Source organism: Bison bison, unplaced genomic scaffold, assembly GCF_000754665.1.
Source record: "Bison bison bison isolate TAMUID 2011002044 unplaced genomic scaffold, Bison_UMD1.0 scf7180017864239, whole genome shotgun sequence".
Classification (NCBI taxonomy): Eukaryota; Metazoa; Chordata; class Mammalia; order Artiodactyla; family Bovidae; genus Bison; species Bison bison.
This window is the reverse complement of record NW_011494811.1, coordinates 7,333,403-7,353,022: the sequence shown is the minus strand read 5'-3', so window position 1 is coordinate 7,353,022 and position 19,620 is coordinate 7,333,403. Positions and strand designations below refer to the sequence as shown.

Genomic DNA, 19,620 nt, shown 5'->3' with positions numbered 1-19,620 from the left:
AACTTTCCCAAACAAATGAGTTTCTCCTTTATAATTAGTGCAGGAGAACGCAGATCAGATTCTGTTTCTAGGCCACTACCAATAGACGGCTTGTTCAGGTTTCTTTTATCTTCTAAAAACTCACATTCTTTACAGGGAACTGGAACCCTCCCTTTTGAAAGAGGTTGAGCTCCACTGGGCTGTCTAATTACATGAAAGCAGACTCTTCTGCTTCAAACACAGGGCTTTTAGTGGCCTTGAATCATTGTGATGTTAATGTAGGAAGAAGCAGAAATGGCAACAAGTTAATAAAAAAAAAATCTTTGAAACTTTTTGCTACTAGCAGCCTTTTATATCAAGACTGCTACTGAGATATACTTAAATCCTAGAGGTACTTTAGAAGCAGGAGATGTTGTAATGTCTTTTCAGGACAATGGGTTGACACTATGAAGAGATATCAAGTTTAATTCTTTACAATTTAGAAAGCATCATCTAACCGAACTGAAGATCTCTCAGGCTTAATCAGCTTGTATCAATAGTGAGGTTTTGTCATGCAAAGTTTGCTCATTTAAATCTAAGGATGTGCTGAAAAGCGGCTTTCCTGTTTAAAGTTAAACTTTTTCTCTGTCCTGGGAGCATTTGAAACTCTCTTGATTTTTTTAGGAGCTTCAAAGCATTCTTAAGAAAGGGAAGCTAACTTTTGAGAATATTATGGAAAAACTGCGAATCAAGTATTCTGAAATGTACACCATAGTCCCTGCAGAGATTGAATCCCAGGTGGAAGAATGCAGAAACGCTTTAGAAGACGTAGATGAGAAGGTAATAATGTTTGTATTCGTGGTATTATTTATGGAGGGTAATGAATATAAAGAAGAAAATATCATTTAATATCACATTTTCATTTGTCCTGATTCCAACTATGTCTGTTTTCATAGAGTTTAGTTGAGTGATAATTTTTTGTGAATTCAATACTGCTCTAAGTAAGTGACACAGGTAACAGAATTAGTCTATTTATTTTTAGTTGTCAAGATGCTTAGTTTTTCTTCTCTTGCACTTAAAAATAGAGTTATATATTGTCTTTTACTTGGCTTTCCTTTTTCTGGAAAGTCACTGCAAGTCATTCATTTTGGACATGAATAATACTTTGCCGTTAACGTTTTGAAATTGCAACCAAGAGCAATAAGAATACAGTTTCATAACTCACTAGGAATAGCACTTAACACACGGTGCCTTTCTGATGATGATGGTAACACAATTCTCACACAGCATTCCCAGACAAGTCTTTTATACCTAAAAGTCCAGGTTGAGAGAAAGAATAGGAAATTTCCCTAGTACTTGGAGACATAGGAGAATAACAAGACAATTTTATTGTGTTATTTAAAGGCTGCCCCGATCCAACAGAGCAGCATTCAGTTTGGTCCAGAAGAATGCAGAAAGATTTTTGTATTGCCTTTTGAAGCCTAGAATACCTATAATTCAATAAGGTAGATATTAATTGCACACACAAAAAAACAGATTTCAAACTTATGGCAGATTTCTTAGATAATCTATTATGAGAAACTTCCCCAAGAATCATGTATTGTTAGAAAATATTAAATGTTTTTGAGAGAAACTAAATTGGTTTTCCTGACTACTTCATATGGAAATCCTTGACAAAGTGATTTAATCATCAAAATTTACCTTTTAAATTTAGGGTTGAAAGTTTCATCTGTAATTCTTATTTCTGTGTACGTCTGTAAACTGATTTTTCTTGCGTGGTATGTTTATAGGACCCACGCAGTAGACACAGTACCATTCTGTGTAATTCAGATGGCTGCATACTTCACCTAATTCATGATCTCCTAGTGTATAAAAATGATAAGCATTTCTGCCTGGAGAATAACTACTTAAAATATCAGAAAGGTTCATTTCGTGGTAATTTGTTATATAGCAATAAAAAGCTAATACAGGATTAATTTTTTTCTACAAATCTTGACTATGGTATGGTCTGTGGGATAAAATCATTATATAAACTATCACTTATTATATAAACTATAGCAACCTTATGTTGAGAAAAGAGCATAAGGCCTTGGTGTCTGATGGCTCAGGCTTCTTGTGATGAGTTCACCTATGCCTTAATGTGTGACTTTAAGCAAGTTATTTAGCCTGAGTTTCAGTTTCTGTATCTGTGTAGTATCTGCATTGGAAGGTTCAGCCTCAATGGTTGTACAAATATAGTGGTTTTAAAAAGTGAATTAAGAGGATTATGCAAAAGTATTAAGTATTATCTGATTCAATTCCTGGGTCGGGAAGGTCCACTGGAGAAGGGATAGGCTACCCACTCTAGTATTCTTGGGCTTCCCTGGTGGCTCAGATGGTAAAGAATCCACCCGCAATGCGGGAGACTTGGGTTCGATCCCTGGGTTGGGAAGATCCCCTGGAGAAGGGAATGGCTACCCACTCCAGTATTCTTGCCTGGAGAATCCCCATGGACCGAGGGAGCCTGATGGGCTACAGTCCATGGGGTCGCAAAGAGTTGGACACGACTGAGCAACTTTCACTTCACTATTTGGTTATTCAGTGGCTGCTTGGAGAAAGCTTTATCAACATAGTTTAAGGAGAAAAAAAAAAAAAAACCAAGAACTCAAACTATCAGGCATTTGAAAAATGATACATTCAACATTTATTATCTTTCTGAGCACAAGTTATTTTGTTAGGTAAATCATTCCAATTAAAAAAAAAATACACTGTTTAGCAGCTAGATTTCTAATTGCTAGGAAAACATATACTAGAAACATTCACATAGAAAAACTAAGCTTTTTTGCTGCAAGAAACAGCTAGCTTTAGAAGTTTTTTTTCACCTAAATGAATATTAAGGTGAGGATTACATTTTTTACATCAGATTAAGAATGTTTGCTTTTATTGAAAACAGATCAGTGCAGAGGATTCTCTCATAAAACAGACTGTATGATAAATAAATGTTCTCCTAGGAATTCTTTCCTATCATTTGCTCCCTTGGAGTGTATTTCTAACAGTCCTCTCAGTAATTTTGCCCAGTACAGCACACAGCTGTCATACATACTGTGGGTTACATTGAGCAAAATGTTGTTGGTCAGTTTTCTTTTTTTTTAGGTTGGCTTTAAAAATTCAGATCAGCCCAGCTGCCATTTCCTAGTCCACTAATCTACCGTCTCATTTTGGCAGTAGTCAGCATGGTTCGGAATTTTTCCCAGACCTTAAGAAATGCGTACAAGTAAAATTTCACACTTGTGTGACTGCCCCTTTTAGTATTTGAACCTCTGAATACAGTGCAGAAAACATCTCCGTTGTGTCTTTCTCACTTGTAACAGATTAGCAACGAAGTCCTGAAAAGCTCACCGTCGTATACAACGAGTAGAAAAATAGACGAAATTAATAATGGGCTTCGTAATGTCGAAAAGATGCTACAGCAGAAAAGCAAAGATATTGAGAAAGCTCAAGAAATTCAAAAGGTAACTTCCTCCCTTAGCTTCCTCCAGCATCTGGTGTATTCCCTGTTCATTAGTCATCACAGGGATCCTAACCCAGGTTTAAGGGGCCTCCTCGCTGACAGTGTCACCTGCAAAGCCTTGATGGAGAAGGTTGCATTTAAGAATTGTGATGTTTCTTCCGTAATGGGAAGAGACCCAGACTGCTGAGAGCTTGTGACTGTGAACCAGCCTTTGCACAAGGGAAGAAAAGTAAGGATCCTATCTTGGGAAAACTGACATATAAAAATATTTCAATAGGATATGAATAGGATTAACAGCTTGTCTTTAGACTGCCAAAGGAAAACAGAAAAAAAATAAAAATTTCAAATTTATTTCCCATGCAAAATGTCTTAGGTTTTAGAATGGTATATAAACATAATATTCTGCCTCTTAACTTCTAAGTAAACTCCTGAGTGTGGAAAACATTATATTTTACACTTTAAGGAAATATTCTACTATGAATGGAAACTTTTAAAAATAGGGCTAAGAGAGACTTCCGGTTGTCCAGTGGCTAAGACTTTGTGCCCCCAATGCAGGGGCCTGGGTTCAATCCCTGGTCAGGGGACTAGATCCCACACGCTGCGACTAAAAGTTCACATGTTGCAAGTAAGCAACTAAAGATCCTGCATGCCACAACTAAGACCCAGCACAGCCAAGTAAGTGTTAGAAATAGTTCAGAGAATCCATCATAAAAGTCCTTATTACAGGGGAAAAAATTTTGTAATTATGAATAGTGATGGATTTTTTTTTTTTTTTTGGTTCCAAAACCCAGGATTATGGATTTTAATTAGACTTATTGTGGCAATCATTTTGCAGTAGATAGAAATAGTGAACCATTGTGTTGTACACCTAAAACGAATAAAATGTTAATCAGTTCTACCTCGATTTTTTTAAGTTATCCTCGGAGAAGTCTTACTTCTTATCACTCCCCTTCCATCTATTCCCTCCCTGAAGTTAAACTTCTCCTTTGGTTTCTAACTCAACCTGATTGTGTTCCTTTTGGTAAAAAGAACAAAATAATTATAAATATTGAAAGAAATAATTGTACCTGTTGTATGTGTTCTTCTTTCTTATAAGAAGACATTAGAGTGTGTATATTCTTTTAAAATAAGGTGAACAAGATTTGCTCACAAACAATCATACCTGCCTTTGCTTTGTAGCTCCCTCTAAACCAAATAAATGTGATGTCAAAGGATAAAAAATTAAATTAAAAATAAAAATAGGTCAGAATATGGCTTGCCATTGGACAAAACCCTGGGCTCTCAATAAGCAACTTAACCAGATTTTTTCATTTCTAGAAATTATGTTCTTATGCAGATATTAAGTAATAATTGAATGTTGCCTTTGAAATTTCCTCACCCCAGACAAGTCCACATTTGAATCCAGTCTATTGGTTTCTTGAACCAAAAGCTGTTGCTACTAATACATGTGGCTAGAGTTTCCTGCCTCTGCATTACTCTGAGTCAGAGTGATATTTTCTTTTTATCATTTTTTTTAACATTTATAAGAATTGTCTTCTAGATTAAGTACATATATATACTGGTCTAAGATAGGTATTTACCCAAGCCCTTTTAAATATAATGTTACCTCATCACTCTGGAAAGATTCGGTTAGGGTTATGTTGACCTTGTTTGGTGTCATTCATCTCTGAAAATGCCCAGGACTTTGTGCCCCCTTACAGCTAATTTGTACTGAAATGAATACAGTTAGAGTTAAGAGCTGGAGAAGGAAATGGCAGCCCACTCCAGTATTCTTGCCTGGAGAATCCTGTGGATGAAGGAGCCTGGTGGGCTGCTGTCCATAGGGTCGCACAGAGTTGGACATGACTTAGGCGACTTAGCATGCATGCATGCATTGGAGAAGGAAATGGCAACCCACTCCAGTATTCTTGCCTGGAGAATCCCAGGGACGGAGGAGCCTGGTGGGGGCTGCCATCTATGGGGTCGCATGGAGTCGGACACAACTGAAGCCACTTAGCAGCAGCAGCAGCAGCAAAGTTAAGAGACCTCAGAAAAAGTGTTTTCCAGTTCAGGTCACATGCTGTTGCTGGGCATAAGTGAAAAACTTTGACTGCAGTGTTGTCTCTGCCATATTGTTTGGGTAACACAAGTACAGACACTGTGTGAAAACTTAGAAATTAACATATTCTTCATCCGAACTGACTTATGCTTTTCATCTCCAGAAAATGTGGGATGAGCTTGATCTCTGGCATTCCAAGCTAAATGAGCTGGATTCTGAAGTTCAGGACATTGTTGAACAGGACCCAGGACAAGCTCAAGAATGGATGGATAAATTGATGATTCCTTTCCAGCAGTATCAGCAAGTATCACAGAGGGCAGAATCTAGAACCTCACAGCTAAACAAGGTATGGCTGTAACAACACATTATAGCTACACAGAGCCAGTGGTGGTAGTGAGATGGGTTTAAAACAGAAATATATATTCAGAGGCAGCTGGTTTCCCTTGAATTGCCAGTTTTAGGACCTGAGGCTAGAGCCATACCATAGGTTCAAGTGGTCATCGAGGGGACAAGATTTCACAGCTGGCAAAACTGGTATCTCAGTCCTACAACTAAATTCTACCAACAATGAGAATGAACTTGGAAGAGACACCTAAGCTCAAGATGGGGCCTTGATTGCAGCCTTGTGGCATCCTGAGCTGAGGACCCACCTAAGCTATGCCTGGACTCATACTCCATGGAAACTATAAGATAATAAGCAGGAATCCAAAAGTGAGACCACATAGGATTTCCCAGGCAGTCCAGTGGTTAAGACTTTGCCTTCCAGTGCAAGGGGTGTGGGTTTGATCTCTGCTCAGGGAGCAAAGATCCCACATACCTTGTGACCAAAAACCAAAATATAAAACAGAAGGAATATTGTAACAAATTCAATAAGGACTTTAAAAATGGTCCACATCAAAAAAAAAAAAAAAAGAACTTTAAAAATAAGCCAGAGCACACAAGGATTCTGGGTGAGAATTAGACTTCTCAAGAGGTAAGAGAGGCAGGCAATCTCAAGTATCCCTGGAGAGAACCAGAGAGAGAACATCATTCGGGAACAAGACACCCCACCCTCCCTCCACGTAAGGGTCATGGTGGATGAGTTGTGCATGTGATCTAGCAGGAGCAAGGCAGGAACCTACTCTCAGAAGGACTGGGATGCTGCAGGACAAGGCCCTGGACAGGAAAACCAAGTGGAAACCCAGTTTTCAGAATAGAGCATAAAATGGGAACCAGACCAGTTGCAAAGCTAACTTGGAACCCATGCTGAGGCCTGTAGTGCCAGGATAGAACTTCTTCAATCCTTCCCACTTGTGGCCAGGATTCAGTTTATAGATTGAAGGATTGAAAGCTGGATGGGGTGGGCACGTGTCCCAGCTGTGGGGCGTGGAGCCCTGTGAGACCTGACACCACTGACTCACAGCAACCAATTCTTTATTCAAGAATCGTTTGACTCAAGGAGGAGGCATCAGACTGAGTTTGGTTCTGCCTCTCTTTCACAGGCCACAATTAAGATGGAAGAATATCATGATCTTTTGAAGAGTACTGAGGCTTGGATAGAAAATACCAGTCGTTTGCTGGCTGATCCTGCAGACTATGACTCTTCAAAGACACTGAGTCACCATGCTAGCACCCTTCAGGTGAGTGAGCTTTCACTGTTTCCTGGGTGTCACAGAATCTATATAATGATTAATGGCTTAGCCTGACCATCATGATGCTTTCCTCCCCGCGTCTTTCCTATAAAATACAACCTTATCCTGAAGCATGCCAAATGGCAGAAGGAAGTTTGGGAGAGTGGCAGGCTCTAGATAGGGGTTTTGGAGACCAGGATCTAGTTCTTTCTGTCCTCATGAGTATGTCATGATTTTATGAATAATTCACTGTGTCCTCCCTGGGCCACGGTTTTCCCCATTTGTAAAGTGAGAATGTGGCACTGAATGGTGGTGATAGTTTTGATTGTAGAATTCCAAGGCGGCTCCCAATAGTCCTGTTCCCTGGTGTACATGACCTGAATAATCCCCCTCTCTTGAGTGTGGGCAGGAGTATGAGTATGTGATGGGAGAGTCACTCTGTTGATTAAGTTACAGCATATAGAGATGTATATGGGATAGTCACTCCCATGAATACATGACTGATCATGGATATATGATTTTAAAACTCCCTGGTAACAGACTAGAATAAGATTCTCCTGCTAGATTGAATAAGTAAGACCTCATACCATGAGAGGTCTTCCCACGTGGTACTGGTGGTAAAGAACCCACCTGCCAATGCAGGAGACTTACGAGACAAGTGCTTAATCTCTGGGTCAGGGAGGTCCCCTGGAGGAGGAAATGGCAGCCTACCCCAGCATTCTTGCCTGAAAAATCCCATGGACAGAGAAGACTTGTGGGCTACAGTCCATAGGGTCACAAAGAGTTGGACACGACTGAGCACGCATGCATAGCGTAGCATACTATGAAAGGACCCCAAGGCCAAGACCCTTGCTGCTAAGTCACTTCAGTCGTGTCCGACTCTGTGCGACCCCATAGACACCAGCCCACCACGCTCCCCCGTCCCTGGGATTCTCCAGGCAAGAACACTGGAGTGGGTTGCCATTTCCTTCTCCAGTGCATGAAAGTGAAAAGTGAAAGTGAAGTCACTCAGTCATGTCCGACTCTTTGCGGGTAGCCTCCAAAAGTCAACAGCTCACAAGAAAACTAGAATCTCAGTCCTACAGCTAAATTCTACCAACAACCAGAATGAACTTGGCAGAGAAACTTATGCTCTGATGGCACCTTGATTGCAGCCTTGTGGCATCCTGAGCTGAGGATCCACCTAAGCCTGAACTCATAAGCCATGGAAACTATGAGATAATAATTTTGTTTTTATTTTAAGCTGCTAAGTTTGTGGTAATTAGTTATATAGCATTAGAAAACTAATCTGTCGTTCCTTCCAGTACTAGCACACCATGATTCCAAAGTTCCTATCTCCTTCTTGGTGCTCCACAGATGCCCTGTGTTTCCATACTAACCTACAAAGACAAAACAAATAAAAGTCTTTTCCTACTCAGGGCCATGACTGCTAGAAATCTTCTGGACACCAAGTGTTGGCTTAAACTTTATTGTGAAGGGATATTTCCCTTCTCTCGTATTATTCAGCCATGAGAAAGAATCTCTTAGGAGAAGGTTTATCCTATAACAGCTTTTAGAGTAATCAGACCTCAAAGCTGAAATAGCTCCTTTTTTATATCTTTTAAGTAGCACAATGTGTCCCTGAGTAACAGCTGACCTCTGGGTGTTTGAGATTTGTTGGCACACTTTTTTCCCTATGGCAACAATTGTAAGGATATTGCATTTTCACCTACTTGTTTCTTTTTACCCTTGCCTGTAATTGCTGCCCCCACCTCTTGGGTTGATGTTCCACATATCCAAAACATACCATCTTTTATTTTATTTCAAATCATTTATTTATTTTTGGCTGCACCGTGAGTGGCATGTGGGATGTTAGTTCCCCAACCAAGGAATGAACCCATGTCCTCTACCCTGGAAGCTCAGAGTCTTAACCACTGGACCGCCGGGAAAGTCCTTCATCTTTTTGTTCTAAATCACTTGGCGGATTCATTTCAATATTTGGCAAAACTAACACAATATTGTAAAGTTTAAAAATAAAATAAAAAATACATAAAATGTAAAAAAAAAGTAAAAAAATAAAATAAAATAAAAATAAAAAAATTGGCAAATAGGAAAAAAAAAAAAAAGAATTTTGCAAAGACGGAAGAGAGGAACGATGCTTGTTTTTTCCTCAAATTCTCCTTAGGAGTTTTTTGTTTTTTTTTTTAAACTGTACAAGAATGAACTCACACAAAAACAGCTGAACTATTACTGCCTTCTTCTGACACAGTGTAAAAGTGTGGAAGTGTCTCTCAAACTGTTCAGGATACCCTTCTTTGCTGGCCTTTGTTTAGGAGCTGGAACTGAGTAGAATTTAGGTTATTTGGTGGAAAAGTAGGGACAAGGGGACGTGCAGGCTGATACCCACAGAATGTAACCTAGTAAATCCCTAAATGGGAGATAAGTCACAAATAACTAGTTACATGTGAATACCTCACTTTGTTCCTGTTTTGAAAATAGTTGTCCTACTTTAGAATGTTGTTGTTCTTTAGTCACTAAGTCCTGTCCAACTCTTGCAACACCATGGACTGTAGTCTGCCAGGCTCCTCGGCCCATGGTATTTCCCAAGCAAGAATACTGGAGTGGGTTGCCATTTCCTTCTCCAGGGGTCTTTGCAACCCAGGGATTGAACCCGGGTCTCCTGCAATAGCAAGTGGATTCTTTACCACTGAGCCACCAGGAAGCCCTGTACTTCCCTTAATAGCCTGCAGCAAAAGTAGGATTTGGAAAAGATTGGATGAGAGCCCTGAGTAGCAGAGTTGGATATTTCAAGTTTGGGGCTACATACATATACTGCTGTACAACTCATTACTCCTAAAGTTATCTGCTTAAAACAAGAAACATTTCATATCTCACAGTTCATGTGGGTCAGGAATTCAGGCATGGCTTTACCTGAGTGCTTCTGGCTCAAGGTCTCTTAAGAGAATGCAGTCAAGGTGTCAGCCAAGGGTGTGGTCTCATTTGAAGGCTCAGTTTGGGTGAAGGAAGAGAGAGGATGCACTTCCAAGTTCATTCACGTGGTTGTTGGCAGGCCTGAGAAGATCCACTTCCATTCGCAGACAGATGACCCTCTCTGCAAGACTGCCTCATGGTGTGGCAGCTGGCTTCCTTCACCATGAACAATCTAAAGAATATCGAAGAGCTCCCAAGACAGAAACGGTCTCTTACAATCTAATCTTGGAAGTGACAGCTCATCATTTCCACCATATCTTATTAGAAGTATATCAATAAGCTCAGCCTACAATCAAGGGAACTGATTATAAGGACATGAGTGCCAGGAGGTAGGGACTGCATGTGTGTGTGTGTGAGTTGCTCATTTGTGTCCAACTCTTGTGTGTCCAACTCTTTGTGAACTGTAGCCTGCCAGGCTCCTCTGTCCATGGGGATTCTCCAAACAAGAATACTGAAGTGGGTAGCCATTCCCTTCTCCAGGGGATCTTCCCAATCCAAGGATCGAACCCAGGTCTCCTGCACTGTAGGCAGAGTCTTTACCACCTAAACCGCCAGGGAATCCCTATGAGCAAAGCTACTGAAAACAATGATTTACAAATCTTTGTGTGGACGTGTGTTTTCACAGATTGATGGCTCTTACAGTATTTAGCTAGGTCAGAAACTGGCAAATTATTTTCCAAAATGGCTGTACCATTTTTCATTCCCACTAATAATATGAGTTCTAATTAATTATCCTGTATTTTTGTCAGGACTTGATATTATCTTTTACATTTTACTCTAGTGACATGTAGTGGCATCTCATTGTGATTTAAATGGCATTTCTTTAATGACTAATGATTAATTTATTTGAGCACTTATTTGTATACTTATTTGTCATTTGTACACTTCCTTTGTGAAGTCTGTTCAGTTTTTCTTTATTGCCCAATTTTAAATTGGGTTGTCTGTCTTTTTATTATTGAATTATAAGAGTGATTTATACAGTATTCTAAAATCCAGTCCTTTATTAGGAATGTAATTTACAAATATTTTTCCCCAGTTTGTGGCTTGTCTTTTCATTCTCTCAATATTATATTTCAGAGATCAAATGTTACTACTTTGATGGGGTCTAATTAATAAATATTTTTTCATTTATGTATTATTCTTTTGTGTTGTATCTAAGAAATCTTCTAACCCAAGGTCACTAGGATTTCCTCATATCTTCTAGAAATTTTATAGGTTTAACTCTTAGTATGTTATGAAGTGAGAATTAAAGTTCACTTTTTTTCCTCTGGGGGTAGCCAATTGTTCTAGCACCACATTTTGAAAGGGCTCACCCTTGAATTACTTCAGTGCTTTGTTGAAAATCAATGACCTCTCATATATGTGAGTCTGTTTCTGGAACGTCTTATTCTATTGATCTATGTGACCAATATGATACAACTTTGATTACTATAGTAAGTCTTGAAATCAGGGAGCATAAATTCTTCAACTTAGTCCTTTTTCAAATTTGTTTTGGCTAATCTGAGTCTTTTGCATTTCCATACAAGTTATATAAGTTTTAGAATCAGCTTCTGTATCTGTGCAGAGGTCTGTTGGAATTTTGAGTGGGATTGAATTAAGTCTAGATCAGTTTGGTGAGAATTTACATCTTAGCCATATTAACTGTTCCTATCTAAGAACATGATGTTTCTCTATTTATTCTGGTCTTCTTTAATTTCTCTTTAATGTAAATTGTTAAATTTATACCTGTGTATTTTTTGATGCTATTGTAAATAGTATTATTGGAAAAAGCATTGGTTTTAGTTTTGGTTTCCTTAAAGTTTTCTTCTGCTGGGATTTTGAATGAAGTCAGTAACCTTATTAATTTTAGACTTGATTCTAGTCTAGAAATAACTAGATTTCTAGTTGCATGGTCTTTCTCCTGTCAGTTATTTTTTATGAAATTATCTGAAGGCAACATTATCAGGTTGAACATTTCCAACAGGTGGCTGAGATATTTTGATATCTTAAGTTTGAAAGTTAATGATTATAATTATTAAAAGGAAAAAAAGAAAAATTATAAGGAAGAATGTCTGAGAGACTTTAAAAATGGATGTTTTCCACTTTTATTTGGTTTTATCAGCTAGAACTCTTTGGTATCAAATTATTCAAGTGACTTCAAGCTATAAGGTTGTCTCACAGAAGTCAGTGACTCCATGTGGTAAGGCCAAGGAGGACACTGGCACCAGGACTGGCAAGCCACCGAACTGCCTCTTCATTTCTCATCCCCACTTCATTTATGTATTTCTCCAAAGCCCATGTTCCCAAAATTACAAATCAGCCAACTGAATGGCTTTCTTGGCCCTAATTCCAAATTTATAGAGGGATGGACTTACAGGTCAGGTGTTTCTGATTCTGTTAATGACGGTGGAGGAGCAGGGCTACATACTGTAAGATAGCTGCTGCAAGCCCACTGAAATGGAGTAGACAGTCTATAGTTACTACTGCCACTGAAGAGAATGTTCAGTGTTTCACTGTTGTGCAGTCACTCAGTCGTGTCCGACTCTTTGTGACCCCATGAACCGTACCCTGCTAGGCTTCCCTGTCCTTCACTATCTCCTGGAGTTTGCTTAAGCACATGTCCATTGAGTCAGTGATGCCATCCAACTATCTCATCCTCTGTCACCCTCTTCTCCTCCTGCCCTCAATCTTTCCCAGCATCAAAGTCTTTTCCAGTGTTTCATCACAAAAGTGGAAATGAACAGGAGTTTGAAATATTGAGACAAATTCAGATTTTCTCTGATTTAATTTTTTTAATTAAGGTATAATTTGCATAAAACATTTATTAGTTTCAGGTGTCCAATAGAATGATTCAATATTTGTATGTATTGCAAAATGATCACTCACATTAAGTCTAGTTGACATCCATCACCATACATAGTTATAGAATTTTCTCTATTTTAAATTTTGATTACCTTGTTCCAATATCTTGCTGTTTCTCTCTCATTTTTCATGTTTTCCGTTATCTAGATGGCTTTGGAAGATTCAGAACAGAAGCACACTCTTTTACATTCAGTTTTCACGGATCTCGAAGACCTGTCAGCGATTTTTGAGACAGATGACTTAGCACAGTCCATACAAGAGTTAAGTCATCAAGTAGCAGCTTTACAACAAAGAATCATAGAAAGCCTTCCACAGATTCAGCGAATGGCTGATGTAAGTCGGCACTATAAAGATGTAACTTCTTATTTTAAGTTTATATTTCATTTAGTAAATTAGACTTATGCTGCCAATCAGTTCCTACAAAGACACATTGATCTGATATATATTTTTTATTTATGTTATTTTTTGAATGATACTTTACTTTGTGCCCTATAGTACAACTACAATAAAAAATCATATCCCCATTCTCAGTTCAGAAGTGGTCTTTTAAAAGGGAGGAATCTTGGTCAAATATGCTTAGTGTATTCTCTTTGTCAGAGAGGAGATATTATTGATTTTAAAGCACAGATTAGCAAAGAGGGAGTTAAAACAGACAGCTTCCCAAGACTTCCGTGACCTATAGCAAATATTTTTTGAGAGGATGCTGTATATGAGCCACTGGACTTTTAAATAATTTTATTTATTTTAGCTTGAAACGTGTGAGGCATTTATCTAAGGATGGAGTCACACAGCAAAGGCAGATGCAGTTAGTCTTAGTAATTTACCTTTTACTTCTCAGTAACATTCCCTGCAGTACACTTAAGTAACTTCAGAGCATCATACTTGTTAAATATTCTTATTCCAAAATTGTTAAATGTGTCTACAACTTTTCACAGAAATTACCATAAAATGCATTATATACTTTTATATACTTTCTTAAATGTAAGGTGCAGAAAATAATTTCAATATGATTGAACTTCTCATAATATGAAGACATCACTATAAATTACTATAATTACTGCTTCATTTGCTTGTAGAGTTATGTTTGTCCTGTATTGAATGGCTCTAAATTGCTATAATTTGAAACCCTTTGTCGATTTCTATGTAGTTTTTTCTATTTCCTTCATTATTAGGCATACCTTATTTTTGCTGCACTTTATTTGCATTAAGCTCTAGAGATCTGAAGGCCTTCTTACAGTGTGAGTGGACTTTAAAATGCAGGTTTTATAGCGCATATTCTTAAATATGGGGGTTTGATAGCAAAAATTGCAGCGTTTTTACTTTAATGTTTCGGCCATGTTCTAGAGGTTGAAGTTGACGGGAGAATAGCCCCTGGACAAATGATCTATTGTTTATGTTAACCTGAGTAGGTTATAAGGTAATTTAATGATGCTGCACATGACAACAGTTTGTTAGGGAATTGGCAAGAAAATATGTCAGTTTTCTAGCTCCTTGTGTGTTTGCTTCCCAAGGGTGACTGTATCATTCTACTTAGAGTAGTAAGAATTTTTTTTCAACATTAGACCCACTTGTATTCAAGTGTTTGAGCACATTCCAAAGATAAATCTAAAGAGTTTGCACATAATTGACAATTTACTTAAAATTGTTTCAGATGCATTCTGCTTTTGTTCTCATAGCATAAATAATTAAATATTGGCCTCTCGAGGATCTTTAACCCAGCAACTATATGCAGTGCTTTGTACTGTTACATGCCATTACTAACAGAACAGCGTTTTTATTGAAAACAATCTACATTATCTGTGAAGCACTTGGTTAGTTTTTAAGAGATACAAGTGGAAAACATGTTTTGGTTAAACGTGAAAATAAATGGCAACAAATTGTGTTTTATAAAGATGATTAACATATAATATGCTGCGTGAGTGTGTTATTTTGTTTATGAAATTCTAGGATGTGGTTGCCATTGAAACAGAAGTAAAATCAATGGAGAAGAAAGTTTCAAAAATCAAAGCTATCCTGTTATCCAAAGAAATATTTGATTTTTCACCTGAAGAACATCTTAAGCATGGAGAGGTAAGCATAGATCTGTTTAAAAATCTTTTCTCTTAGTACTTATTATGCTTATTTAAAAATATGTAATAATATGTGATTTAAAGTAAGAGCAAGATCAAGTTGAGAATGACTATAAGGCAATGGCACCCCACTCCAGTACTCTTGCCTGGAAAATCCCATGGACGGAGGAGCCTGGTAGGCTGCAGTCCATGAGGTTGCTAAGAGTTGGACATGACTGAGCGACTTCACTTTCACTTTTCACTTTTATGCATTGGAGGGGGAAATGGCAACCCACTCCAGTGTTCTTGCCTGGAGAATCCCAGGGACAGAGGAGCCTGGTAGGAGGCCGTCTATGGGGTCGCACAGAGTTGGACATGACTGAAGTGACTTAGCAGCATCATGTTTTAAATCCTATTCATAGTGGTCTCTGTATAAAGATCATTTTCCTATAAGTTATTTTTTCAATTAATTTCTTCCTAAAACTTCAAGGTTTGGCAGTTTTTCCTTCAAGTCAAACCTAAGTGTTTAATAGTCTAGGAGCTTATGCCTCTGAGTCAGGAGAACTGGGTTCCAGCCTCAGCTGCTCTGCCTCTGTGCCTTTACACGATTGGTTAATATTTCTTGGATTTGCTTTCATGACTATGCGGTGGTAATGCAGTGATTATGTTGGACAATTATAACATATACAGAGCCTCTAGCACAGAAGCTGGGACATACTGAACAGCAGGCAGATGTTGGTTCCCCCTCAGCCTATCAGTTAAGAGCGTGGACTTTGGGCTCAAGCAGCCCTGGGTTCTAATCCCAACCCTGCCTCTTTGTGATGTGCCCTCATGTGGGTCTTCTAACTTCTATGAACCCAATTTCCTTACGTGTTTTGATCTCTGCCTCCTAGGACAGTTATGAAGATTAGAGGAAATAATGTATATGAAATGCTTAGTAAAGTGAATACTGTCTTATAATTTATTCACTATGTAAATCCAGATTTCTATGGACAGGATGTCATTAAAGTGAAGTAGAAGTATACTTTTGAGACTTAAGAAATTTGACAGGATAGTTATCCCTTCAGTGCAGTAAGCATGTTTTGAGGGTCTGTTAGTGGGAAGCCCTGTGCTGGGTGCAGTTGCTGTGAGAGTTAGTAAGAGGGCAGTACCTACCTTACGTGGCTCACTGCCTGGCGACAACACAGAAAGCGAAACAATGGTTCTACGGACAGAGGTGGGAGGGGAGAAGGAAGAAAGGCTGTCCAAATGCGTCATGTTGTGCTGGAGGGCACTTTTGCCCCCCACATTCTTTCCGGAGACCCCCTAACTACCAGATCACAAGTAATATTAGTTCTTTTCAACCTGAGCTAAGAAACTGTTTCAAAACTGTAAAGACAGAAGTTTAATATTTAATCGACTTAAGAGTGGCCTTTTTGTTCCCCACTTATGTACCATGTTTATCTAAGGTGATATTGGAAAATATACGTCCCATGAAGAAAACCATTGCTGAAATCGTGTCTTACCAAGTGGAACTGAGGTTACCCCAGACAGGAATGAAGCCTCTGCCTGTGTTTGAGCGGACAAATCGGCTTTTACAAGACATAAAACTGTTGGAAAACGTGACTCAGGAGCAAAATGAGTTGTTAAAGGTGAGTGGCTTGTGATGACAGCCAGCCTGTTGGATGAAAATATTCAGCAAAAGCTGGTTTTGTTTTCAGTTTTAAAGCTTGGGTAGATCAAATTCCCATGACAGTAAGACACTGCCTGTGTTGATTCTTTTTGGTCTCTTCCAGTATTATTATCCAGGAGCCAGCATTGATATAAGAGAGCATTTTATTGTTCAAATGGAGCTAACATGATTTTTTCTTAGCTCTTACCCTTGTTCTGGTTGAAGACATTGAAGCATAGTTATGGTCTGTTTCATTCCATTCTTTAATAATTGAAGATCTACGTGGGTAAAATGCTATGGGAAAAGATTCAACCTGCATAGTGCATTTGCAGTCACATGAGGCCAACAGACCCAACAATAATCTCTTTATACATCTCAGTTGCTTTCCTTTTAATCATTTCATTTTATTACCAACATGATGCAGGTCAAGTAGGCACTTTGCCATTTTATTTTTACATGTTAGGAGACTAGTGTCCAAAGGTTAGGTGATTTGATAAAATACCAGAGTTAACATGTGTTAGGATTAATTTATGTATGAATAAGACAAAAATTGGGGTTTCTAGCCTCCTAGTATTATTCTTCATATTAGAGTCTCTTCTTTCTAACTGATGGCATCTTCTAGCCTCTCCCTGAGGGCTTTCTTTTTATTCTTACATTTTGATTGATCTCAAGCCAAAGAATAGATAAAAATTGCATTTTACTTTGGTTTGTGTTCCTAGATCAACAACCACTCCTATAGGGAAAGAAAGTTCCTGAAACAGCCATGGACTTTTCAACCCTCTTAGTAGACTCCCACATTCTGCCTACTGTTCTTGATTAGGGGGTCAGGGTAGGAGAAAAAGTTATTTTTCCTCCTTCCCACTCATACCCTAGTTATAGGAAGAAAACTGCTATCTCCTTCTCCCTCTTCAGTTTCATTCACATTTGGTGGTCACTCTGTTCTCCTAAGATTTGAGGATATTGTATCTCTGGTTTGAGTCTTAGCTCACAGTGTCTCTGCCTAGCTACTAATCTGTTGACGTTATTTCCTAACACCCACAGGGAGAAAAAAGATCTGGCACTCAATGTACTATTTTTTTTAATAATATAAAGAGAAAACAAAAAGCAACGATAGAAAGTTTGATCTGTTTTTCATCTTTTTGTGTTTTATTGGTCTCTTGGTTAGAAAAAGAAAATAACAGTCCTGACTATGCTTTAAAATGACTCCTTCACAAGATGAAAGGGGGAAATAGAAGAGGAAATTAGGTTTTGTACCAAGTTAGATATCAAGCTGTGCTGCTAAAATTTTCCATCTTATTGTGTTAGTGGAAATCAGATATCATCTCAGGTATTTCAAAGCTAAGTAAACTGATAGTAATGCAAATCATAGAATATGGTGCATTTCTTTTAATTTCTAGTTAGATATTGTTGTAAGTGCTCTCATTGTAGAAAATAAGACAAATTACTTTTGGGGGGAGTAATGGGATGCAGCTCATTACTGAGGGCTGGGAAACAGGTGTGTGCAGTGAACATAGTTATTCATTTCCAGCCTGTGGCTAAAATTATAGTTAAATGTTAAAGAAAATATAAGGAAGAATTCTGTGTCGACCAGAAACTTTGTAGTTTCAAAAGGCATTTGGTTTCATTGTGAAGCATACCAAGGAAATATCCAGATCTTCTTTTGAAGTCCATTTCTTTGACTTTCATCACACTTTGATTGTATCATTTAGCACACTGGTAGGTTCAAGCTCTTAACACCAGATTCCAGATATTGTTCTGGTCTGCCTTATTCTTCAAACTCTCAAGCCTCAACCTCTTACCACAAAATATACCTCACAGATCCCAAAGAGTACCAGGTGAGGATGAGTCTGTACCAGGGAAATCTATCATTTCTCAAATCACTTGCCCTTTCCATTCACAGTTAGGATTGTCACCTCTTTGTGTAGAAATATGACAAGGAATATGTATTAAATGTCTTACGTGACTATCAGTAATTTCATAAAACTTAGCCTCTTTGTTTATATGCTATCAAATGCGTCCCAGAATAAGCCCGTTACACTGGGACAACTTAAGAGCAAATGTATGTCTGATTCCACTCCCAGCATTGCCCAAGGTGCTCTGGCATCTAGTAGAGCAAGTCGGTCAGGTGCCAGCTTTGCATATGTTGTCCTCTATGTTGAGACTACCATTCCCTATTAAAAACTGTGTAGTTGTGTATTTGATAGAATTGATTGGAGTTTGGAACAGGGTTAGACATTGAAAGGAACCCATTGGTCTAGTCATTGGATTGTAACAGATTCTTTTGGGGGATTTATTTTATAGATAGCCATAAAACAGACAAATGAATGCAATGAAGAAATGGAAAAATTGAAGCAGATCTTAAATAATTATCCAGCTGAATTCTCCCATGAACATATGTCAACAGACCAAGCTGCCAACCTGTCACAAGTACAGGTATGTTTCTTTCATTTCATCTGTCTCATTCATTTGTCCAGCAGTTCATTCACTTTCTAAGCTGTTGATATCTAGAAACCTTTTTGATGATCTGGTGTATTTCCTACTTATCTCTTTCAATTGAAGGTATTTTATGTATATGATTACTTTCTATGCCTATTTCATTAAATAGGTTATTATATAATTATCATAATGAAAGTCTCTTCAAGTGTCTTTAGCCTCAACTTGGTGCATTTTGGCTGGTACCAAAGAAGCTGATGTTACACACGGTATTGGACAACCTGACTTCCCAGCTAGCATTCTGACATAGGGGTCATGCAGGCTGGGCTTTAGAGGTAAAGACTGAATGCTGTTGTAATAAAGAGTTCCATATACTAAGCAGTCTCACCATATGCCATAATTAACAATGTCCTACGGGCCCAGTTACAATGGTTTGCATGTTAACTCTCTATTGCCATCAAGTTGGTGTTGGCAAGCAGTTGCTGTGGTATTCTTTCTGTGAGTCATAGGGCAAATTCTTTAATATCTAAAGTGAAGTACGAGGGAGTCTAAGATGACACAAGCTATTAAGTGGTGGACTC

At 38.3% G+C, this 19,620-nt stretch overlaps 1 protein-coding gene across 1 annotated transcript in view; it reads left to right on the top strand.

Moving 5' to 3' along the window:
• SYNE2 (spectrin repeat containing, nuclear envelope 2) overlaps positions 1-19,620 on the top strand; it is a 281,350-nt gene that overhangs the window by 142,243 nt on the left and 119,487 nt on the right. Inside the window, 8 exon segments of the mRNA XM_010846800.1 lie at positions 643-798; positions 3,309-3,449; positions 5,650-5,832; positions 6,968-7,105; positions 13,055-13,240; positions 14,855-14,977; positions 16,404-16,586; positions 18,908-19,039. Of these exon segments, the coding sequence (XP_010845102.1) occupies positions 643-798; positions 3,309-3,449; positions 5,650-5,832; positions 6,968-7,105; positions 13,055-13,240; positions 14,855-14,977; positions 16,404-16,586; positions 18,908-19,039 (1,242 nt within the window).